Here is a 24,111-nt window from a genome sequence, read left to right as displayed (position 1 = left end):
GATCCTCAGTGTCCCAACTATTCATCCCTCCCTCCCCTGTAACACCTGACAACCACTGATCTTTTTACTTTCTCCATAGTTTTGCCTTTCCCACAATGTCATATAGGGGGAATTATATAATATATAAGCTTTTCAGATTGGCTTTTTTCACTTAGTAACATGCATTTAAGTTTCCTTTATGTCTGTTTGTTTGTTTTGTTTTGTTTTTGTTTTCCTTTATGTCTTTTCATGACCTGATAACACCTCTCTTTTCAGTCTCAAGTAAGATTCCATTGCCCGGATGGGCCACAGTTTACTTATCCATTCACCTGCTGAAGGACATCTTGGTTGCATCCAAGTTTGGGCAATTATGCACAGAACTGCTCTACCCTGCACCCACATGCAGGTTTTGTGTGGACGTAAGTTTTAACTCCTTTGGGGAGTCCCAAGGGGTATGATTGCTGGGCTGTATGTTGAGCCTATGTTTAGTTTTGTAACAAAATGCCAAACCATCTTCCCAAATGGTTGTACCATTTTGTATCCCCGCCAGCCATGAAGGAGAGTTCCTGGTGCTCCACACCCTTGTTGGCATTTGGTGTTGTGAGCGTTTGGATGTTGGCCATTCTAACAAGTATGGAGTGGTAACTCATTGTTTAAATCCACATTTCCCTGATGATCTGGGACATGGAGCATCTTTTCCTATGCTTACCTCCCGTCTATATTTTCTTTGGTGAGATGTCTGTTCAGGTCTTTGGCCCATTTTTAAATCAGGTTTTCTTTTAGTTGAGTTTTTTAGAGTTGTTTGTACATTTTGGATGACAGTCCTTTATCATATACATCTTTTGGAAGTATCTTTTCCCATTCTGTGGCCAGTTGTTTCATTGTTTTGATATAGTGCTTATTCTACATGTAGTTTCTCGACATGTAGCTGAAATCAAGAGTCGGCTGCTTAACTCACTGAGCCACCCAGGGAAACTATTTAAAAATATATATATTTGGGGATAATATTAAACCTTGTGGATTTTTTGGGTAAACTTTTTCTTACACTAAAAGCTGTGGATAGCTCAAATTTAAAATTAACTTTACTTTCTATCACAGACGAATATTTGCTCTTTGAGTATTTCCCTTGGCTCCCCTATCTAGTCCATCTGGTAACTTGTCTAACCTGATCTCTATCCTGAGATCAAGGTCGTGTATCTGAGTGGTTACAGGTTATATATGCAATGCTTCCTCCAGATGGTCCACCTTTGGGCAGACCCAGAAAAAAACCCCCACAGTAGAAGATCTTTGAATTGATCCAAAAAATACCCTTGCTGTAAGCACCCCGAGGTCAAAACCGCTAGAAAGAACATCAGAGCGCTTGTTAAAATCCCTGGGGCCCAGGTCCAGGAGTGGTTGTTATTCCCAGATACTCCTTATTTCTCAAGTCCCCAAAGGATAAAGTCCCAACCCCCAGAGAGCAAACGGGAGCCTGGGACCAGCCGCAACACTATACCCGCTCGACGCGCTCCTACCAGAGGAAGACCTGACTCACTCCAGCCGCCGCCGCGCCCCGCAGCCGGAAGTCCACCCTGAAGTTCCGCCCCAGGCTGCCGGGGGCGGGGCCACGCACGCGCCCTGGGCCGGGGCCGTCGGGGGCGGGGCCGGGGCCGTCGGGGGCGGGGCCGCGCAAGCGCCTTGGGCCGGGCCGGTTACCGGCGGCGAGTGGCGCGTCCTGGAGGCGCAGGCGGCTCGGCGGAGGCTTGTGGTGTCCGGGCTCCGAGGTCCGAGCGGCCGCCCGCGGCGTTGGGGTGGGATGGAGGACGCGGGAAGGCTCCCCGGAGGCGGGCTCGGGCGTGCGCGGCCCTCCAGGAAACTGAGGCAGGCAGGCGGAGATGGCGCGGCCGCCTTCCGGACGTAGGGGGTGCTGACGAAGCCCGGGGAGACTTGCATCCGCCCCCTTTGCTTAGAGAAGCGCGAACAGGATCGGTACGGAAAAGAAACCCCGTAGATGTGTATATTCAAACTGCCGAAGGCCAAAAATAAGAGAAAATCTTGGAAGTAGCCCGAGGGAGGTTCTGGAGGTGGAGGTGGGGGGAAGCCTTGTAGGTGGAGCGAGAGCGAGGAGGCGGGCAAGTGCAGGACGGCGAAGGGTGCGAGGGGGCCGTCCTGGAAATAGGTACTGTCGGAGGTAAAGAGGGCTCAAATGGCCAGGGGCGGAGCGGATTCTGTAGTCCGTTGAGGCTTGAAGCATCGCCCAGAGCCTTGACTCGCGCGAACTTGTGTTGACTTTTGTCCGCTTACTTTGAACTTGAGGTCCCTTGTCTGTAAGGGGTGTCCTGGGTCTTACGGGTAAGAAACACGCAGCCGGAGGCTTAGGGGATGAGCACCGTTCCTGGTTCTGCAGGTGATGCGCCCTGTCTCTTGAACTTGCAGATGGAGTGTGAGGCAGACCACCGTCCCCTGGGTGTGTTTAAGTGCCAGCTCTGTGCCCTGACAGCCCCATACAGCTACGTGGGGCAGAAGCCCCCTGACACCCAGTCTGTCGTGTGAGTACCCCGTTTCAGGCTCCTGGCCACGGAACCCCCCCCCCCCCCCCAGGCCCCCTGTCCGGAGCTGTTGGCTGGTGCCAGCCTGAGTGTGATGCACGACTTGGGTGTTGAGCTGTAGGTCCATCCCTGTCCGGGCTCTGGACACCTCAGGAGTGTCCTGAGGGGTCACCCAGCTCCTCCGGAACCTCCAGGCCCCTTCCTACCCCCCTTAACCCGGAGACCGACACCTGCCTTACCGTCCTGCAGCCTTCTGGAGGAGAGTTACGTCATGAAGGACCCCTTCACCTCAGACAAGGGCAGATTCCTGGTCCTTGGCTCTCAGTGCAGTTTGTGCAGCCGGCTGGTGTGTGTGGGCCCGGTGGGTAAGCTGCGTGGGCTGGGGCTGCCTTCCCTCCCTCCCCGTGGCCAGGACCCCACATGCACGAGTGTGGGAAAGGTGACGCGTGAGCCTTCCTGACGTCGGCGTGAGCATCCGCCTTTCCTTGCTGGGTGATCCTAGGAGCCCTCCCAGTCACTCGGTGGGGGCCGGGGGGGTTCTTGGAGGCCACCTCATCATGGATGGGTCCTGTGGCCAACGGAAGTGAGCAGACAGGCAGAGGGGCGGGCTGGGGTCAGTCGCAGGGTCTCCGTGCTGGCTGAGCAGTGGGTGCTGACAGCCCTTCCCCCACCCCGCACCAGCCATGCGGGTGGCCATTGTTCTCTCCGTGGGACGGTGACCTTCTTCCTACTTGTTCTTGGCGGGACCTTCCAGAGGAGGGAACTGTGCTTTCTGGAGCGTTCTTGAGCATTCCTGTGCTTGGGGCCTGTTTTACCAGTGCAGATTCCTTCAATCTGGCCCAAGCCTAGCTGGGCAAAACCGTATTATACTGATCTGATAGATGAGAAAACTGAGGTTTGGAGAGGTTGAGTGGGCCCAGTCCACCAGGGTGGTGAGCCTGTTGTTTGAAAACCCGAGGATGGAGGGAGGTGGAGGAGTGCGGCCCCCGTAACCCGAGTGACGGGCAGTAGAGGGGTCCCTGGGCTTTCTGCCAGGGGGCAAAGTGCCAACAAGGTTTAAACAGCCTCTGTCCCTGCAAGGCCAAGGTGATGAGATTTGACGGGGTGGGAGGAAGCCTCCGCGAGGCAGAGGCCTGGGGTGTTTGGAGATGGGCGGCCGGTGAGGACTCAGTGGCAGAGAGGAAGCTGCGAGATGAAGGCCGGAAAGGAGGGTGGCGCCAGGTGGCGAGAAGCCTTGAATGCCACGCTTACAAATTGGGCTGCCCTTGGTGAGCAGAGGAGAGGGTGGTCTCCGAAGTCTCCAGTGTTCTTTGATGGAACAGTTTGTTAGTGACAAGTGAGTCCTCTCTCTTACACGGGAACAGCTCTCTCCTGAGAACTGTAGGAAGGGCAGCCTTGTCTTAGCTGAGGCACACTCTGAGCTGCTGGAACAGAGACCCCAGAATACAGTGGCATGATTACGACAAACCGTATTCACTTATTTTTCATACGTGTAAGAGTCCAGAGCAGGTGATGCTGGCAGGAAAGACACTGCTGCCACTCAGCACCTCACATCCACTGGGTCCACGGTGGCTGCTGCAGCTCCTGCCATCGTACCTATGCTCCCGCCAGCAGGAAGAGACAGCACATCCCCATTCCTTCAAAGGGCATGACCAGGAGGTGGCACAGAGCTGCCACGTGGCCACACCCAGTGGCAGAAGGGGCTGGGAAAGCAGTCTTTGGACAGGGCCTGGGCAGTGAGTCTCCGTAGTTCAGTGACAGAGGATGGGCACAGGGGAGAATGGCCGTGGTTGTGACCTCCTGCCCAGACCAGCCACCTGCTCGTGGCCCTTTCGGTCTGCGGTGGTTACCAAGTCTGTGTCCCACTCGTGCGATAACCAGGAGAGGGAGGGATCTAGGATTTCTGACTGTTTAGGTGTGGCCTCTGCTCCGGCTCATTGTTTGCCCTTGACCGCGACGGAGCAGGGCAGACCCCCGAGTCTTTCTGTGCCATCCCGCCTCTTTCACCCTGGTTAACCCAGGCCTGCCTTGCCTCTCTCTCTGTTGCCTTTGCCAGCCTCGGTGGGTGATTATCGCAGGCTCAAAACCCCCGGACACCCCACTGCCTGAAGGGTCTGGGTGTTTCCTGCCCCCTCTCTCCTCCATCTTTTTCCCTTAGGTGATGGCCACGTTCTTGGAGGGGGCTGGCCGGCCCCCAGCCCCTGCTCTCCCTTGTGCTGTTCTGGACCCCCCCCCCCCCCACCGTGTGTGGAAAGGGCTGGGCTTGGGGAGGAGCTGCTCCGTGCTCCCCATTCTGTGGTACTTAGCCCCACCCTTCCCCTTTGCTCTTTCAGGAGTGTAGCTTATTCTATTCCAAGAGATTTTGCCTCCCCTGTGTCCAGGAGAACATCGATGCCTTCCCTTGGGAAATTCGGCAAGACTTGGGGAAAAGGAAAGGTCCGTCAAAGAAGCCTGCCAGCCAGCCTGGTTCGAGGACATGAGTGCAGCCTGGGCCAGGGAGGGGGCTGAGCTGGGAACTGCTCTGCCCGGCCCTTTTCGGGGCCATCAGGAGCAGCGTTGGGAGCTGGGGCCCAGCCTGCGGTAGCAAGAGGACAGGGAGACGTGCAGAGAAGGCCCTCAGAAGGCTGACCTCAGACCACACCTCCTGCAGACCTAGCCCCGTCCAGAGCCGCCCTCGACGTTGAGACCACAGGGCAGGAACCGAGCAACGGCTGAGAACTGGCACAAAGCCAGCCAGGGCTGGGCCTGCTGGCCCTTCTGCTCTCCTTCCGGACCTGGGGCTCTAGGCCTTCCTGCAGGGTCATCTCCCGGCTTGTTTCCTGCTCACTCGCAGCCCCCCGGGGGCCCTCTGTGCCCTTCGCACTATTCGTCAGATCCAGGAGTTGCCTCCAGGTGACATGGTGCTCTGCCCAACCCCGAGGACACAGAAGCCAAGGGACAAAACTCCCTGTCTTGGCCCAGGCCACCTGTCCCTTCCTGCTCACCTGGAGGCAGGAGGGCTGGGGCCTCCCGCTTCCCGTCCCCGGAAGTGAGCGTTCACGCAGATCACGCAGGACAGTGACCTGCGGGAATGTGCCTGGGTGTGCGGAGAGAGATTAGGGGGCCTGGGGACAGTGGGATTTCACTTCCCACCCTTGTGATGCTTAGAACATGTTTTTAATCTCGATCATGTGTTGGATTTATAATTAAAAACCCAGACAACCAGTTAACGTTTTGGAAAGTAATCCTTCCCCTGAAACATTTGCAGGACAGCTGTTCTCCGTGGCACTCTGGATCTGGCGTGGAGTGGGGCTTGGGTGTTGCCACTTCCAGCCTTTTCTGTCCCCTCAGGCTCTGGCTCCAGCCCAAGGGAGAGGAATGCCTTCCCCTGCCTTTCCTTCCCTCACTCTGCTCTGGAAACTTCAGGGAACTCAGCACCAGCCCTCAGTGGACTATAGGCTGCCCCGGGCACCCCTGCCTTCCCGGCCCCCAGGCGGTGACACACTCAACCGTGTGTGAGCCTCTGTGGTTCTCAGAGGGCAGAACGGGGCGGTCTCACCTAGTAAGTACCGCAAGGCCAACTCACCGGCCGGGAGAATGTTAGATGCGTGTTTGAGGAGAGAACGGAAAAAGAGCTCTTACTGGCTGATCTGTGCACTGGGTTTGTTTCACATGCTCCCCGTGTGTCACGTTATGTCAGATAAATGGCTGTCATCTCAGGGTCACACTGTTCTAGGGCCATTCTGTCCACGGAAGGACTTAAGGCTACAGGTGAAGGCCCCTGTGCAGGTGCAGGGTTGAGCGGGGGGCTGTCCTGGGCTGAGGGCAGATGCTACGGCCAGGAATTTTCAAGCTGAACGTTCACCTCACAGCATCACTCAAAACTCACCAAATAATTTTAAAAAATAGTTTTATTCTTTAAAACCATTAAGGCAACGCTGTACCCTGAAATTAACTCCTTACATTCATCAGTCTTACAGTAGGACATTCCAAACCTGTACGTTCCCACAAACTCAGGATATAAATCAATATATGTGATCAGTTCAATCTCCTAGCAGGAAAAAAAGAAGAGGACCAAAGATTTTTAGACATTAAAGTTATTTTATAGCCATTTTCTAATTCCTTGGAACCACTATCCGTTAACGTGACTAGGAAGATTACCTTTGCTTTTCTCTGCACACCCCTGCTCCCTGAGGCCCTGCATGCTCCACCCAGAGCCAGAGAGAGGACACCAGAACCTGCTCTAAAAGGTCTGCTTTGGAACCGCTCCCGTCTAGTATTATGACAAGGGGTCTGTCCGCCCCCGAATACTTGGGGAATATAAGGCACCTAAAAATGGTAACGATAAACACACCAAGAAACCAAGCTCAGTCTTGCTTTGGAAATCTGCACCCATCTGATGTGCTGATGTGCGTGGGTCACCCTCCCCCTCGGCTTTCCGTACAACGGCCCTGTGGATCCCAGGGGCGGGGGGGACGCACCAGGAAGCTTTGCCAAGGCACTGAAAACGACACGGAGTGCCGTGGGGGCTGTGGTTTCTGTTTATGCTTCGGGCTGGCCCATCTGGGCACTGCCAGGGAAGCAGCCGGCGCGCACGTTCCATCAGAAGATTTCAAATTGCCCAAGTTCTTTGGTAAAAACCCACAGGTAATAATTCCCTGAAGAACAGACAGCTACTTACTGCACGGGATTAGTTCAGGTCTTCGGCAGGCACTGCTGCGAGGAGTAAGTGACTTGTGGCCTGGGTCTCTCGCAGCCTTGCTTGTAGAGACGGTGAAGGCCCGCTGGCTTGTGCTTCACGCGTGTGGGGTTAAGACGAAGGGAACGGATTGACGCGGGAAGTAAGTTCCGAGTGGCTCGGGAGGGAGGACCGGCGGTGTGAGCGTGCGTGTGCAGTTGTATTTCAGCTGTTGTGTTCCGGCTTCCTTTGTGCTTCCAGTAGGGTTCAAGAGCCAGGCTGCTAAGAGTATGAGTCAACTAATACTGATTTCAAAAGATCCCAAATCTCTGTCATTAAACGCATGATTATAAGTTAGTAAGATATTTATATACTAGATTTTTAAAAAACTTGAATCACAGTATTTAAGATAGAGCTATCAACATGGTTCATTTTCCCGTACAGTGTAGAAAAAATAACGATACTCAAACACAAATACCGTAATCTTACTGAGAAGGGTACTGAGTGGTATTCGTCTTTTGTGAGGTACGTTTTTTATGATGCCTGAAAACAGGAACAGGCCGTCTGTGCTTTTTAAAAGAGAAGATGTTTTCCGAAAGTGAACGATTTTACTCTGGAAAGATTGGTCACGCACTTGTCTTCTGGGCCTGGAGCGTGATCTCCCTGCTTGAAGAGGCCCCGCGGAGGCCGGGGGACCCCCTCTGGGCCAGGAGACTCAGTGGCCCGCATGCCCCCACTTTGGGGCTCCCCTCGTGCCCTCGGAGGCAGGGATCAGGGTGGAGGGCGTGTCCCTGCCCTGGTTGGCGCGATACTGCAGTCGATCGTACGAAATGAAGTTTGGTTGTTGGGTGAGGGAAGGGTGAGGGAGGAGGAGGAGGCTGGTACATCCCCTTCTCTGGAGAAGCACGTGGGGAAGCCTTTCACACTTGACCTAAACTAGCAAACATTTTAAATGGAAAAATCTGACCCAGGTCTTAATATTCTCTCTGATGTAAAAAAAAAAAAAAAAAAAAAAAAAATTGTTTCTTAGTTGTTTGTTTGTTTGTTTGCTTTTGCAAATGAGGCATTTAACAGCTACGGGGGCCCCCTGGGGTCCTTGATGTTTTCAGTGGCTCCAATCAAGGTGAGACACGGAACGTGGATGCGGAGTTCCGACAGGGCGTGGCTGTTTGCACGTCAGCTGGGCCACAGGGTATGGTCCCCCCTTCCCTGAGGTGGGTGGGAAACGGTTGCACTTCTCTTGGTTCAGACTGAAATGTGGAGAGGCAAGTGGTCCGCTGGGAGCCCCGCTCTAGAGGTGAGAAGACCGCCCCAGGGCCCCAGCTGGCCGAGGGCCGTGCAAGTAACCCCGGCCAGCAGCCTCTCGCCCGCCCGTTGTCCTGACCCGCGGGCCACGGCCACGGCTTTTTTACGAGCCTCAACCCGCCCCACCAAACTGAAGCTTAAGACACCCTGCCGCATTCCACGAAAACATCACAATGGAAAGAACTATGTAATTCTTTAAACTAAAGCGTGAAGATTGTCTTTTTTTTTCCCCCCTCTTATAAAACTTTCAGTAACGCGTTCTGGTTTGCCTTGTGGTTTCCAGAGAAAGGCAGTGATGCAATGGACCTCCCATACCCCGAGTCTGACCAAATTCACTGCTTTAATTCTTACTCTGGTGTGTTTGGCAGGCTGGGGGTCGATGACCATTTTCCTGAATCCTATTAAAGTGGCAGTGGAGGGGCGCCTGGGCGGCTCAGTTGATTAAGCGTCTGGCTTTTGATTTTGGCTCAGGTCAAGATCTCGCAGTTCATCAGCTCGAGCCCAGCATCGGGCTCTGAGCTGACACGGGGGCCTGCTTGGGATTCTTTGTCTCTCCCTCCCTCTCTGCCCCTCCCCTGCTTGCACACTTTCTCTCTCTCAAAATAAATAAAAGACATTTAGAAAAAAATGGCAGGGGAGCCCCATAAATCAGCTTGGACCAAGAGTTAGGAGAAGCCGGGCCACTTTTAAAAAAGGAGAACAAATACAGGGAGCCCGGCTTTGGGGCTGCCGAGCGCCGGGCAGTGCCAGTGCGGTGAAGACTGGCCACGTGGAAAAAATTTCCTCGGACGCTTCTTAATAGCCCTCAGTTGGTGGCACCGATCTCAGTCTGTGACGTGCACAGACAGTCGAATGTCCCTGCCATCCTGAATTGACATCACTGCCATGAACTTAAAGGCGTTAAGCAGGTGACCCCTCCAGGAACACCTGCAGGGGAGGACGGGGTCAGGCCACCCTGCCTGTCGGAAGTGCCGGTAGGAGGTGAAGTGTGCTCGCTACACCCGAGGCCAAAGACGCACAAGGCCAGGCGGCCCTCACCCCGAGCCCAGATGTTTCCACTTGAACCTGGGATGATCTCCGCCGAGGCCCTCAAGAGGCTGGGAGCTGGAGGCTGCGGGAGCCTGCTTTGTGGGCGGTAAAGGTCCATGCCGTAGGTGGTGGGCCATGAGCGCCGGACATGTTTTCCTAGTGGGACCCGAGCTTTGAAAGGTCACACGGGGAAGAGGCACTTTGAAGGCGGCTGGCTTTCCCTGCTTCCCCGGAAGCGCCCCGCGTAGGGCCAGGCTAGTGGCCCAGTCGGTCTTGAGAGCACCGGACTTGGTTGAAACTGTGCACCCCCTATTTAAACGCAAGTTCGTAAGACATTGCAAAGACAGGTGTGGCCACAGGGTCAAGACAAGGAAACCATCATGTATCCAGTGGCTAAGTATCAAATGTGCTTGGTGCCACTGTGGTTTGAAGAAGGGAGCAAGAGGCAGGGAAGGCCCAGAGTCAGCACAGGGCCACAGGTGCACCTACCAGGGGTGAGCCCTTGGAAAGTCACGGCCCAGCTAGGTTTGCTCGGAGGCACCTCCTCCCACCCTCGTCCGGCAGGCTTAGGCAGCCAGCAGGCTCAGGCGGAGGGGAGGCCCTCGGCGGGGCAGGTCAATGCAGGCAGTGACCTTTGTCATGTCTCCTAGACCCGGCTTATGCTCAAACTCTGTCCCGCTAAACGGGGCAGCGACTTCTGCACACGTGTATCTCCGAGGCTCCCTTTAAACAACAAGAGTGCCTTCAGAAAGCTATAACCTTCCATCTCTCTGTGCGCAGTCAAGCAAAGAAAGGTGAGCCTGACTCCAGATGCTCCAGAAGGACCCCACGCGTTTTGTGCCCCTTAACTTTGACAGTGCCTTTTGATGTAGCTCATTGAGGTAGCTGCTACGCTGTGCATTTGGGGAAACGGTAGCGGCCGAATGGGACAGTTTACTTCTCATCAGACGTTAAACCAGGGATTGTACTTGTGCCTCGAGCTTCTGCTCAGATCGTGGGGTGCTGCCCGGTCCCGGGGACCGCCACACGGCCCTTGAGGTTTTGCTCGTTTCCTTAGAGTTCTGGACGGCCCAGAGTAAGAAATGCATCCAAAACCCGGAAAGAAACGTTCTTGCTTTGAAAACGAAAAGAATCCCTTGACCACAGGGACAGCTCCTGCGGGCATTCTGGAACGCCCTGGGCACCACGTTTCTTCTCTTGGACTTCACGTTCTTACTCGTGTAGACGTATACGTACTCTTTAGGAAGATGCTCTCGATGCGTCTCGTCCAACCAAGAGTCTGAGGAAGGCTGCAGGGACACTCGAGCAAGGCGGGACGGACGGAGCAGCTCTCTGGCACTCCGGCGATTCCCCCGCGTGCTGATGCAGTGGCCAGCACCCTGGTTTTGATGATGCTGGGCCTCGCCGACACGGCCGTGGGCGCGTGCAGCCCTCAGGGTGGCGGGGGCAGAATTCAGCGTGTGGGACGCCCGGCCGGACCTGCCGAGGAGGCAGAAGAGGAGGGACGCTGGGGGAATCGGGTGGAGAGGTCCGGCTGGCTCCCGGGCTCAGGATTCATCCTCGTCAGCCCTGCGAAGGCCGTTCGTAATCCTGTGGCCTCCCGGGCGTTTGGCATTTGTGGCTTGGTGAGGAGGGGAGCCGCCCCGTGGGCCAGTCCACCAGGAGAGGAAGGGCTCCGGGCTCTGGCTTGAGGCTTCTTGAACCTGTTGTGTCCCATCTACTGAACTTCACGCTGACGTCAACTGAAACCCAGCAGGCACTGCATGCAGTTTAAAGAGTCCCTACTGGAAATGCTACAGTATTTTGAACTGGTGAACAGTTTGTCCACCTGACTGTCAGTGGTCTGAGAAACTTTTCAATAGGTGACCCAAAATATTGAGTGGCGATTAGTGACTATTATTTAAAACGAATGTGTGATAAACGTGAACGAGTTCAAGTGGCTTTCGAGCTGAGGTCTCCGCGGCCTCCTCTGTGGCTTCACCGGGAACGCGGCCGGGAGTCTAGCTGGGCCCCGAGAGTGCCAAATGCTCGCCAACGCTAGGAACGCAGGACCTGTGGCTTTGTCAGCCTGTCGCCACAGGATGCATGAAATAAGGAGTTTTCAAAAATAAGTTTCATGAAAATAGAGACGGTGTGAGCGACTCTTCTGAAAGCCTGGGTCTCGAGGCTCACTTTCCGAGGCCACGTCTGTGAACGGCGTCTATCTGGGGCACCTCCGGAGAGAGGCCAGTGGTCAACAGAGGCAGCAAGGACCTGGCATCGGAATGTAGCCTCTGTCCCTGAACCTGTGGACAAGCCACGGCCCTTCGGCCCCACAGATCCAGGGAGCCCCGTCCTAGGGCAGGACGCGGACGCGCCTCTGACTCAAAGCTGAGCTCCCTTCTGATTTCGGATGACCTCTTGATGGTGTCATCCATCAAAGGATCTTGCTTCCAACAGATCCTTTAATTGGATCTTTCCACAAGATGAAAAGTGAAAAGTACCAGTCACGTTTAATTCTGAAAAGGATGCGCCCGTTGTAGCGTTTGCCTTTTCCAGCTGAAACCTCAGCTGCCCTCTCTGTGGCTGCATTCCCGGGGTGCCGATCTTGGGAACTTGATCAATTTCAATCCTGATCATTCTTCCAACAGCAAATAGCATCGACCCGCTAGAGCCACATTTTCTAAAGACAGAGGGGGAGGGGCGCTGAGGGCACAACCAGGTCCTAAGTGCTGCTGGGAGGAGAGGTGGCCGGTGTCCCCGCCCCCCACCGGAAGCCTCAGCCCTGGCAGGCTCAGCCCGGCCTGGCTTGGAGGGCGGGGACTGCCGCCACCCTCCCATGGGACGCTCACCTTCCATGGTGGACAGAAAGAGAGAGTGTTTCCGGGTCCATATGTTCTAGACAAAAACCACGATCAACACTGCTTTCCTAACCAGACCGAGGTTGAGAAATGACCTTTAAGGCTGAAACAAGTATTTTAGGTGTTGGGAAAGCTACCACACGAAGGACTCTGTGCCTGCCCCCCTCACTCTCCAGGTGCCCCCCCACCACCCCTGCCCTGGCCCGTGTCTGCCTCATTTTCTCCACTCTCGGGAGCAGCTGCTCTCACCAAGGTTAAAAAAATAAAGCTGCCCATCTGAAAAAGTGACACAGGAAAAGACCAAGGAGCTGCCTTGACACACAGGGCTCAGAGGAACATCGACAGACCGTTTGTCAGTTTGCTCCTGAAAACGCTTTCGTGGCCCCCAGACAACCTGACTCGGTCGGTTCAGGTTTAGAAACAGAGGTCAGAGGAACAGAGAGCCTGACATACTTTCTGTTTGTCTTGCTCCTGCTGCCCACAGACGCCAGCTCGAAACGGGCAGGCCGTCAAGCCCAGGGGCGGTCTTGGGACGTGGCTTCCTGGGATCTTCCACACAAACCTGGAAACGGCCTTTGCCGCGCACTAGCTACAACCACAAAGACAGCGAAAACCAACCGGCCGCTGCATCCCGATGGCTTATCAGGCATATCTCGGAAACTTTAAATCCCCCGATTAAAAACCAGCATGCTGTCTTTCCTCAAACGCGGGACACAGAATTAACACCTTCCCAATAAATATTTTACCGCTTTTTACATACCTAACCTTTGGGTTCCTCTAGATTTACAGGATCATAAAAGTTAAAAAGTGCTGATTAGTTTTCAAAACGATACAGGAGCACAAGGGTCAAAAGGTGGGGAAAAGAGGAGGCCGACCACGTATGTCGAGGTCACCAGTTAATCCGACAGTAAATTGCCAACGCGACGTGAAGAAATTTGCACTAACACCGGGTGAGTCAAAGCCAGACCGCTGCGCGTCACTCCCCTTGACTTCCCAAGAACTGCATCTTAGCCACTTGTCACCAGCTTGTCAGTACTGGGCACGCTCTGAGAAGTCCTGGTGTGAAAGAAAGAGAGAGAGAGAGAGAGAGAAATGCGGACTAGGGTTCCGGTTACCTAGAGCTTTCGTCCCGTTCTCTAAGGTGAGAACGGTGGAATTTGTGCAAAGTGGGCATGGCTCCCGCTGCTCGCGTGGTAGGGCTGTCGCCTCGGAAAGACCCTCGGAGAGCCGCGCGCTTCGCCGATCGCTTCGCAGCCGTCAGTACATGTCCCGGTAGATTTCCTGCAGCAGCGGGTGCAGGGCGGCATCAGACTCCGTCTTCTTGATGACCTGTACGAGCTGCGCGTGCTCGGTGACCAGCTGCCGGAGGTCTGCCATTTTTTGCAGGAGCTTTGGGAAGAGGAAGATGTTGTCTGGATGGTTGCTCTGCAGGTGAAGTTTGAGCACGTGCACGATGCCCTCCTGCATTTTTTCAATGTGTCCCACGTTGAGAAGGCCCGGCCGATCTATCCTCGAAAGAAAGAAGAGGTGGTTGGGATCGTCACAGCGTTAGTGCCTTGTAACTATTTATCAGTGTGGGAAAGCAAAACTCCTTAGTTTGTGTGACCTTTCTAAATCTTTTTTTTTTTTACATTTATTCATTTTTGAGAGACAGAGCACAAGCGGGGGAGGGGCAGAGAGGGAGAAGGAGACACAGAATCCGAAGCAGGCTCCAGGCTCCCGAGCTGTCAGCACAGAGCCCGACGTGGGGCTGAAACTCACGAGCTGTGAGATCATGGCCTGAGCCGAAGTCGGACGCTCAACCGACTGAGCCACCCAGGCGCCCCTTGTATGACCTTTCTTTCTTTCTTTTTTTTAATTTTTGTAATGTTTATTTATTTTTGAGAGAGAGAGAGAGCGAGTGTGTGAGCAGGGGAGGGGCACAGAGAGAGGGGGAGACACAGAATCCAAAACAGGGCCCCAGGCTCCAGCTGTTAGCACAGAGCCTGATGCAGGGCTCAAACTCATGGACTATGAGATCATGACCTGAGCCGGAGTCAGATGGCTAACCCACTGAGCCGCCCAGGCGTCCCTGACCCTTCTTTCTTCTACTGCCTGCCTTTCGATAATGACTCAGCTGGAAGACCACGTTACTGGGCCTAGTAGGGGCAGACAGGACAGATACTCGGCCCTAAATATTTATACGGCCTTAACTCGACCAGCTCCCTCAGAGCGTGGCCCTTTCCTTATGCATTTACCTGATCACCACTGGTCAGGAGAAGAACCCCAGAACATTAGGAGAACTATACATTCCGATGATGATGGGAACAACCAATGCTGCATAAGATGAAATGAAATTCTTCCTGAGTGAAAACTAGATATTCGCTTTCAGGTTTTCCGCCACTATTTCAGGAGTGGTGATTGCTTCAGAGGGGGTTTTGCAGTATAGACAGGAGTCTTCCGACATGATTCAGCCAAATAGGAAGTAGAGTGAGATGTGAGTAGGAGGGCAGACGCCAGCTGGACACGATGCTGCCCGAAGCCAGAGAGGCGAGGGCTGAGATCTGCGCGGGAAGGGTCAACACTCACAGCGGGTGCCTTCCCTGGGGTAGCGCAACCCCAGCACCAGACGTCCTGGGCCGGTCTGAGACCACGTGTCCTGCCTTTGCTCCAGAAAGTACCCCGCCCCCACCGCTGTCCCCATAGGCAGTGCTCCCTTTAAAGCCCTGCTCCTTAGCTAGGATTTTTTAAAGGGTTGCTAAGGATGTGGGTGTTTTTATTTTTTTGGTTGTAACACAAATATGATTATTAACTTTATTTTTTATTTTTTTTTAATGTTTATTTATTTTTTTTGAGAGACACAGAGACAGGATGTGAGTGGGTTAGGGGCAGAGAGAGAGGGAGACACAGAATCCGAAGCAGGCTCCGGGCTCTGAGCTGTCAGCTCAGAGCCCGACGTGGGGCCCGAACTCACATTCCGGGAGATCATGACCTGAGCCGAGGTCGGAAGCTCAACTGACTGAGCCACCCAGGCGCCCCTATAATTATTAACTTTTTAGGCAGATTCTCAAAAACAAAGGTTTAATGTATCATATGGGTTTAATGGATACCTCACCACTCTTCTGTATATACAGGCTTGATCTGGGATTGTCATTTCCTTTGGAGAACTGTGGTCACCCTACATATAAATAGTTGTGCATTGCTGCTCTGCACAGCACTCCATCTCGAGCACCCCAAGGACGGCGGTAGATTACGTACAGCCGTTTTGCAACTTCACACGCTTCGCCAGAGCGCGAGGACTCCCTCCACCTGACTGTGTGCAGACGGATGGGAACAGGGGCAGGCCTCGCCGGGCTGCCGGAGTCCGGGCGGTCGTGGCCAGCCTCAACTCTGCGTGCGAGCGCACCCGGGGGGACGGGAGAGCGTGCGGCAGCGTGAGGGGGCGGTCGCCCCCTCGGTCTCCCCCAAGGCTGGGTAAGGTCAGCCGAGTTTACAGTGCAGGGAGGACCTTCTTATACCAGGACAGGGTTATTTAAAGGAACATGACGGGGAGCCAAGATTCGGGGAGCCGCAGAGCCGGCGAAAGCCCGGATTCCCTTCCGTGGGATCCGTGTCCTTGGCAAAGCAAACTGCAGTCTGCCGGTTAGCTACTCATGATTTTCACTATAAAATAGGATAAATAAGCCAACAGTGAACAAAACTGTGCTAACATCTATATGGCACTCTACAATACTGTCGGTAATATGGACATAATCCTGTAATAATAGAATCATATAATAATATTATACACCGTATAGTATAACATAATTCTATCTAAGATGTATTAGATACGAGATACGTTAGATCAAATTATATCGCCATTATACCTAATATATATTTGATATGATTATAATTAGAAATAGACTTATGTATATAGCATTATAGTTATGAATAGGACACGTTTATGTAATGTACAAATAGGTATTTGTGTATTTTTTTAATTAAAAAAAATTTTTTTGATGTTTATTTATTTTTGAGACAGAGAGAGAGAGAGAGAGCGAGCGAGCGAGCGAATGGGAGAAGGGCAGAGAGAGAGAGACACAGAATCTAAAGCAGGCTCCAGGCTCTGAGCCATCAGCACAGAGCCCGATGCGGGGCTCCAACCCGCGAACCGCGAGATCATGACCTGAGCTGACGTCTGACGCTCAACCGACTGAGCCCCCCAGGCGCCCCTACTTATTTGCATATGTAAACGTATGCTGTAATATGACACGATAGGATGTAATTCTCACTTAAGTCTTGTCAGGGGTGATGCAGGGGCTCAGATGGCCTCCCACCTGCCAGCACACGCTCCACGTGCCCGACTCCCGCGCGTACCACATTTACGGCTGTTCTTCAGATCGGGAGGCTGCAGGTGACATGGCACCAGGTTAAGTCAACGACTTACCTCCACAGCAAATTATAGCAGCCACAAAAAGGGAAATATCACTGTCGTCCAGTTCCAACGCGTTGAACTTCATCGCAAAGTCAAACTTAGGTTCCATGATATCACAAAACGGTTTCCTTAGGCTCTTTAGGAATTCACGAGTTATAAAACCATTTCCATATGCCACCAGCATCCCGTCTTTATTCATCACAGAAGACAGCATCGCAAATATGGCCTCATAAACTCCGTATTTCAGCAAAGTGACTTGGTCGTTCAAGTCCAAGTTTGCAAAGCCAGGGATGGACTTGGCGAACTCCGTGAGCTCCGTGACGGTCTCCACGGACGTGCACTGGCAGCAGTGGAAGATGCGGACTTCTGCTTCCTTGTTCTGGATGCCGTTGGCCACCAACTTGGCCACCAGAGTCTTCTCGGCCATGCACAGTGTCTCCATGTCATGTATGACAAAGGGCTGCAAAGAAACACCGGAAAAGGTCAATTAACCGGTGACAGGCAGTCCTCTTCATCATCAATGAATTGATGAACAGCCATGGTCTCCAAATCACCCATGGGGCAGTCTTCATCCTTAACCTCAAAACTAATCGGGGACATGAAGACACACATAGAGAACTAATGATGTAAGTCAGTAAGATAATAATCATCACTTCCTGACACTGGGTGGAGATTTCATGGCTAAGACGACGAAGGTCTGATTTGGGCAGGAAAGCTAACAACAGAATGTTCGCAAAGCACTTTTAATATTTTATTTAAAAAAATCTTTTTTCATGTTTATTTATTTTTGAGACAGAGAGAGAGCATGAATGGGGGAGGGTCAGAGAGAGAGGGAGACACAGAATCCGAAGCAGGCTCCAGGCTCCGAGCTGTCAGCACCGAGCCCGACGCGGGGCTCGAACTCACGGACCGCGAGATCGTGACCTGAGCCGAAGTCGGACGCCCAACCGACTGAGCCACCCAGGCGCCCCAATATTTTATAATATTCTCTGAACTCCTAAATTGCAATAGCTTTTGAATTTTTATCATGGAAGTACAATTGACACACCGTGTCACATTGGTTTCAGGTGCGCAACATGGTGGTTCGACAGGTGTACGTGTGATGCCGTGTTCACCACGACGAGCCTCGTTGCCAGACGTTACTGCAATATTACTGACTCGAGTCCCTGAGCTGTACTTTTCATCCCCCTGGCTTCTTTATTTTATAATGAAACACATGTGCCTCTCAATCACCTGCACCCATTTCGCTCATCCCATAATAGTTCTCAATTTTACCATTTTAGGAACTTTGGAGACATCCATCGTTATCTAACACGGCTAAGGGAATAAACTTGACACGTGATATACAGAACTCAGAAAGTTGGCACAGTTTGCATAGCGATAAGCAAACAAGCGTTGTTAAGTCCTTGCTCTTTGGGGATAGACTGGGAAAAGTCTCCAAGGACCCTCGTTTCCCTGTGCATAAGACTGAAATCAGCACTTTAGCACTCCGTTCCGGAACAAGTGCCAAACCCCCACGGTATGTTGCCATACCATGTGCATCTGAGCCCACTGGTTGTGCCATTTTCTGAGGGGGTTAGAAGAGACGGTTGGCCATATTACTTGAAGCCAGCATGCCCAGAAGGGATTATAATCTGGTGGGGCACAAGAGAACGGATGCACATACATGATTTGTGCAGCTGGCCAAAACGTACACCAGATCTGTGTGCAGAGCAGAAGAAATGACAGCTTCTACGCGACCTCTGTGATTTATAATGTGTTCTACAGATCAGTAATGAGGCGGGCCGAAGCATTATTTTCAATTCCTCCTGGGATATTTCAATGTAGAACGCATAAGCCGCTCATGATTTTAAGACTCACTCTGCCAATGGGCAAAACACGTCACTGACATTGCATCTGGACCCTTGGCATGATGTGTTCCCTATTTCTGGGCCCCCAAGAGCATCTGGAGAAACCACAGTGCAAAACCACCTTCAGGGCGCCTGTGGGGTGCTATCTGTCCCAGAAGCAAGGCAGAGTATCGGAGCGATACACGGGAGTGTTTCTGAAAAAACTTTTAAAAATGTTTTATTTATTTTTGAGAGAGCACAAGCAGGGGAGTGGCGGAGAGAGAGAGGGACAGAGGATCTGAAGCGGGCTCCGTGCTGACAGCAGCGAGCCCGATATGGGGCTTGAACTCACGAAGTGCAAGATCCATGACTCAAGCCAAAGTCAGACGCTCCACCGACTGAGCCCCCCCCAGGTGCCCCATTTCTGAAATGTTTAAACAAAATCAGAGTTTGCAATACAGCGTTGGACGAAAATATAATTTGATTCTACGCCTGAAGAGCATACTCTAAAAATTCCCTGTGAATGAGCGAAAACATTCGAAATACAAAATTCAGAGCCAAAATTTCCGAATATCTCCAGTTTGATTAAGGAAGACTCAAACTGTCGCTCTCCAAAGATCATAAAAGCCAGATTATCATTGTTTTGAGGAAGTTTGGGGGCAGTTCTGCTTCATGGGAAATTGCTCAGATTTAAGGAATTAACATTCTAGGATGGACTGGAGACATGCTTTTAAAAGAGTTCACGGGGGCGCCTGGGTGGCTCAGTCAGTTAAGCGTCCGACTTCGGCTCAGGTCACGATCTCGCGGTCTGTGAGTTCGAGCCCCGCGTCGGGCTCTGGGCTGACAGCTTGGAGCCTGGAGCCTGCTTCCGATCCTGTGTCTCCCTCTCGCTCTGCCCCTCCCCTGCTTGTGCTCTGTCTTGCTCAAAAAGAAATCAACATTTAAAATAAATAAAAGGGTACATGACTTTCCCCTCAGTTCCAGAAAATATACTATTAGGCCACCTTGGCTACATCACTGGCTTTTTAGAAGTACAACAGCGGGGAGCCTGGGTGGCTCAGTGGGTTAATAGTCTGACTTAATTTCGGCTCAGGTCATGATCTCCCAGCTCGTGAGTTCAAGCCCCGTGTCAGGCTCTGTGCTGACAGCTCGGAGCCCGGAGCCTGCTTCGGATTCTGTGTCTCCCTCTCTCTCTGGCCCTCCCCTGCTTGCACTCTCTCTCAAAAATAAACATACAAAAAAAAAAGTATCTATGGCAGAAATAAAGGTCTTAAAGTTGTGTGGCCAGAGAAATTTGGGAAACGCTGAGTTAAAGGAAGTTAGGACCTTCCAGAGTCTCTATCGCAACAGGTGTGTGCAGTGAAGCTTCGAGAGCAGGCACAGGCTCCCAAAGTACGTGACCACAGAACATGGGTTTCTTTTCTGATGGTGCATCTTGCAGGACTGGCTACAGAATTTGCGGGCCTCGGGGCGAAATGAAAACGTGGGGCCCCTTGTTAAAAAATGAAGAATTTCAAGACAGCAACAGAACATTACATCCCAGCGTGGGGCCCTTCCAGGCACAGGGCCTTCTGAAATGGGATACACGCCCCCGAAACCCGTCCGGGACTGGTTTTATGTGAAACATACTCTCATAAATGGGGATATAACTGGCACAAATATTTCATTTCATTTTTATAAAATCATCACTTGGATTTTAAGGAGGCAGGGCCTCACTAACAGAATTAGGAACCATTTGAATCCCAAACAGGTGCTCATATAAAGAAACCAATGTTTATTAAAGAGAAATTATGTATGCTAACACACTTGATAAACACAGTTGATAGGACCATCTAAAAAAACCCATGCTGCTTATATATAACTGTGGAATGTGCCTTTTATACTTAAGTTAGAATATGAATGTATCTGCCATCATGGGTGGTCATTTCAAATAAATAAAGCATGCTGTGATGAGTTGAAATAGTGTGAGGCAGAAACCTGCCCAATTTTCCCCCAAATCACTCCCCACTGAGACCAGAAGGTTCTCCTAACTGACATCTATCACTCATGTGCAAACCTGATTGGTATCGTGTGTGTTGATGATGTTACTGACAAGAACTGATCTTTACTTAAGAAAAAATTTTTTTTAATGTTTATTTCTGAGAGAGAGAGACAGTGCAAACAGGGGAGGGCAGAGAGAGAGAGGGAGACACAGAATCCGAAGCAGGCTCCAGGCTCCAAGCTGTCAGCACGGAGCCCGACGCGGGGCTTGAACCCACAAGCCGCGAGATCATCGAGCTCAAGTCGGGGGCTCCACCGACTGAGCCACCCAGGCGCCCCAAGAACTCGTCTTTAAATACATTTAAACAGCACTTTCTATGGAAAGTCAGGCAGCACCAGCTTTTAGGAAAAACTTAACTTGTGAATTATTGGTGTAATTGCTTTGGACGAAACCATTTAGTAAGCTTCAGTTAGGTTTTACTACACATTTCTAGTAAACAGTATAAAAAGTATATTTTTCAATCTTGAAGCAACATCCCCTAAAGAGGTGATGCCATTTCAGGATGTCACCAAGAGGCCCCTTGTCCCGAAGAATCAGGAACATGGCAAACAGGGGCACCTGGGTGGCTCAGTCGGTTGGGTGTTTGACTTCGGCTCAGGTCATGATCTCACTCACGGTTCGTGGATTCGAGCCCCAAACTGGGCTCTGCGCTCCCAGCACGGAGCCTGCTTGGGATCCTCTCTCTCCCTGTCTCTCTGCCCCTCCCTCTACCCACGTGCATTTGTGCCCACATTCTCTCTCTCTCAAAAATAAACGTTAAAAAAAAAAAAAAAAAGAAATGTTGAGAATAATGTTGCCATTCCTTTCAAAACTAGTGTTAGAGGGTTAGCCACTGCCTGGGTGGCTCAGTCGGTTAAGCGTCTGACTTCGGCTCGGGTCTCGATCTCACGGTTGGTGAGTTCAAGCTCCACATCGAGCTCGCTCCTGTCAGCGCAGAGGCTGCTTTGGATCCTCTGTCTGCTTCTCTCTGCCCCTCCCGGGCTCACGCTCTCTCTCAAAACTACATAAACATTAAAAAAAAAAAAAGGGGCGCCTGGGTGGCGCAGTCGGTTAAGCGTCCGACTTCAGCCAGGTCACGATCTTGCGGTCCGTGAGTTTGAGCCCCGCGTCAGGCTCTGGGCTGATGGCTCGGAGCCTGGAGCCTGTTTCCGATTCTGTGTCTCCCTCTCTCTCTGCCCCTCCCCCGTTCATGCTCTGTCTCTCTCTGTCCCAAAAATAAATAAACGTTGGAAAAAAAAAATTAAAAAAAAAAACTGGGGCGCCTGGGTGGCTCACTCGGTTAAGTGTCCGACTTTGGCTCAGGTCGCGATTTCACGGTGTATGAGTTTGAGCTCCGAGTCCGGCTCTGTGCTGACAGCTTGGAACCTGGAGCCTGCTTCGGATCCTGTGTCTCCCTCTCTCTGTCTGCCCTTCCCCCGCTCATGCTCTGTCTCTCTCAAAATTAAATAAACATTCAAAAAAATTAAACAACAAGTGTTAGAATCCATTCTCAGCCACAGGTCAAAAATTCGTCCCCTTGCTTCCTTTAGTCTTCTCAGACAAGACACCTGACTCTGTTACTATAATCCCAGTTTGCATTCAGGCTGGCTGCTACTGACTCATGATTTTGTCCAAAAATTATGTTCCCAGAGGACAAAGATTTTCCATAACTGGTGACATTCAAAGACTCTAAATATAATCCCTGACAATTGTGGGCAACACGGGAATCTTTGAGAGGAACATCTGAATTAAGAAACTTGTAGCCAGGCCTGGGTGACTCAGTCGGTTAAGCGTTAAGCATCGGACTTCGGCTCAGGTCACAATCTGACCTGACCACAGCTGGTGGGTTCGAGCCCCGTGTCAGGCTCGGTGGTGACAACTTGGAGCCTGGAACCTGCTTCGGATTCTGTGTCTCCCTCTCTCTCTGCCCCTCCCCCACTCACCCTCTGTCTCTTCAGGGCTGTAAGGCCTCTGAAGCCAGAAGTGAGCTGGAGCGAGGACGGGTGTGTGCACGTGTGCAGAGCTGGGGCCTGAGCACCTGGGAGCGGCCCGCACGCGGAGGGCGCCCTCGGGAGGGGACAGAGCGCGGAAGGCCCAGACTTCAGCACTCCTCGCCATCTCGTTGCAAGTGGCCTCCTGGAACGTCTCCTTGTGGCATTCTTAACACCTCACACATCAACACACGGACTTTTTAGGACACTGTTGAAGAGCACTTCTTTTGGAAGCCAAGTTCGGATGGCACCGATGTTGCCTCTGCACCTCAGCTTGTTCCTGGCACCCTCATATCGGGGGGCAGCAAGGGACCTGACAAGCGAGGACTAGGTAACTGAGGACCCTGCTTGTTTTCTGGCCTCAAGGTTCGGAGATCTCAGGGGCTCAAACCAGCCCTTGTGCGGACGGAAACATTCGCTATCCCTGCCGTCACCCCCCTGCGGATCTTTCCCCAAAGCCGTGGAATCTCCATGCTTCCTGCAGCCCCCTTCTTCCTCTCAAGACCCTCTCTGCAGCCCTCCCCCTTCCCCTCCCAGAGCATCCCCCTCCTGGCCCACCCAGCCTCCTAACTGGTTCCAGGTCAGCTATGGGTCTTTGTAGAGGCTGTGTCCTGCACTGGGGGCTCTAAGTCCCAGGAAGTGCCCCACTGGGCTGGTGGGGAGGAGGGGGACGGGGGAGGGCCAAGGCAGAGGGCCTTGGGTGAAGCAGTCCAGCCCTGTGCAGACACCGCGATCACAGGATCACCGGCCATGAGCAGCAGACACCTGCACGCTGCCTTTCAGACTGGTGACCTTGCACTCTGGTTTGGAGGTGGGGGGCAGGGGCAGGCACGCGCCCCCCCGCGAGCAGTTTCCTGAATTCCCTTTCTCCTGTACAGTGAAGCCCCAGCCCAGACTTCAAGTCTGTTATTTATTTCCTTAAGATGAAAATAGATTCCTCCCAGAGAGGAAATGCCCAGATGGCATCAGCTCGGGCCGAGGGGGCTCCTTCCAAGGGCGTGTGGATCTCGGGGGGAAGGGTCTCGGAAAGATACTCCGTGGGAATGAAATTAATATTAAAGAACAGTGTTTGGTTAAGAGTAAAGATGACTTTTAAGTTCCCTTTAAATTCTAAAAACCCAAGCGAGCAAGAGATCTCAAAGAGATCAGAATTGCCGGTGACTCTAATACAGGGTTATTCTAATCATTTCCAAGAGGGAAATTCAAAATTAAAAAGTTATTTTATTCTCACCCTTGTGATCCAGAAAGGGTCTCATTTATAAAAAGCCTCTGGGGCCTCCCAGCATGGGTGTGGCTTTGCCAATTTAATAGAGTTTGCCTGAGCTGTTCTGAAATGTCTCAGCCTATTTAATGGGAGAATTTCACTGAAGAATTAAAGACTCCGTCAAAGAGAAGGTTGGTTTGTTCATGAAAGTAAGTGGCTTGTGAAATACTTCATTTTCCTGTGACTAAAAATTCCAGCTTGTAATTCCCAATCAGGATTGCTTTCAGCTGGCTACTCATTAGCACAAATTAAACCTGTTTCACCAGGCGTGTAGGA

At 52.2% G+C, this 24,111-nt stretch overlaps 2 protein-coding genes across 8 annotated transcripts in view; one reads left to right on the top strand and one right to left on the bottom strand.

Annotated features, from left to right (window-relative positions):
- The first annotated feature begins 1,639 nt into the window (after positions 1-1,639).
- Positions 1,640-5,711, top strand: CDPF1 (cysteine rich DPF motif domain containing 1). 2 transcript variants are annotated; one of them, XM_011284327.4, is made up of 4 exons: positions 1,640-1,742; positions 2,395-2,507; positions 2,757-2,868; positions 4,841-5,711. In XM_011284327.4, exons 2-4 carry the CDS (start codon positions 2,395-2,397, stop codon positions 4,985-4,987), a joined length of 372 nt encoding a protein of 123 aa, XP_011282629.1. In that variant the 5' UTR covers positions 1,640-1,742; the 3' UTR covers positions 4,988-5,711. The 2 variants fall into 2 exon arrangements, with proteins under 2 accessions (XP_011282629.1, XP_006934233.1); XM_006934171.5 differs by lacking the exon at positions 1,640-1,742 and adding an exon at positions 1,749-1,947.
- A 668-nt stretch (positions 5,712-6,379) lies between these two features.
- The window catches only part of PPARA (peroxisome proliferator activated receptor alpha), a 75,292-nt gene continuing 57,560 nt past the window's right edge, over positions 6,380-24,111 (bottom strand). For 5 of the 6 annotated variants that reach the window (XM_045062520.1, XM_045062519.1, XM_023257628.2 and 2 more), the window contains 2 exons: positions 16,744-17,191; positions 6,380-13,843 (listed from right to left, as the gene is read on the bottom strand). In XM_045062520.1, the coding sequence (XP_044918455.1) occupies positions 13,596-13,843; positions 16,744-17,191 (696 nt within the window). In that variant the 3' untranslated portion in view covers positions 6,380-13,595. The remainder of the gene's footprint in view (positions 13,844-16,743; positions 17,192-24,111) is intronic. The other variant, XM_045062521.1, reaches the window with a different exon arrangement.

Source organism: Felis catus, chromosome B4, assembly GCF_018350175.1.
Source record: "Felis catus isolate Fca126 chromosome B4, F.catus_Fca126_mat1.0, whole genome shotgun sequence".
Classification (NCBI taxonomy): domain Eukaryota; kingdom Metazoa; phylum Chordata; class Mammalia; order Carnivora; family Felidae; genus Felis; species Felis catus.
This window is presented reverse-complemented; position numbering and strand designations above follow the sequence as displayed.

Excerpts from the sequence above, each read along its gene's own strand:
- CDPF1 (XM_011284327.4), top strand. The coding sequence starts at position 2,395 with ATGGAGTGTGAGGCAGACCACCGTCCCCTGGGTGTGTTTAAGTGCCAG. Across the intron at positions 2,508-2,756 it reads CCTGACACCCAGTCTGTCGT|CCTTCTGGAGGAGAGTTACG; the intron begins GTGAGTACCCCG and ends ACCGTCCTGCAG. Across the intron at positions 2,869-4,840 it reads GGCTGGTGTGTGTGGGCCCG|GAGTGTAGCTTATTCTATTC; the intron begins GTGGGTAAGCTG and ends TTGCTCTTTCAG.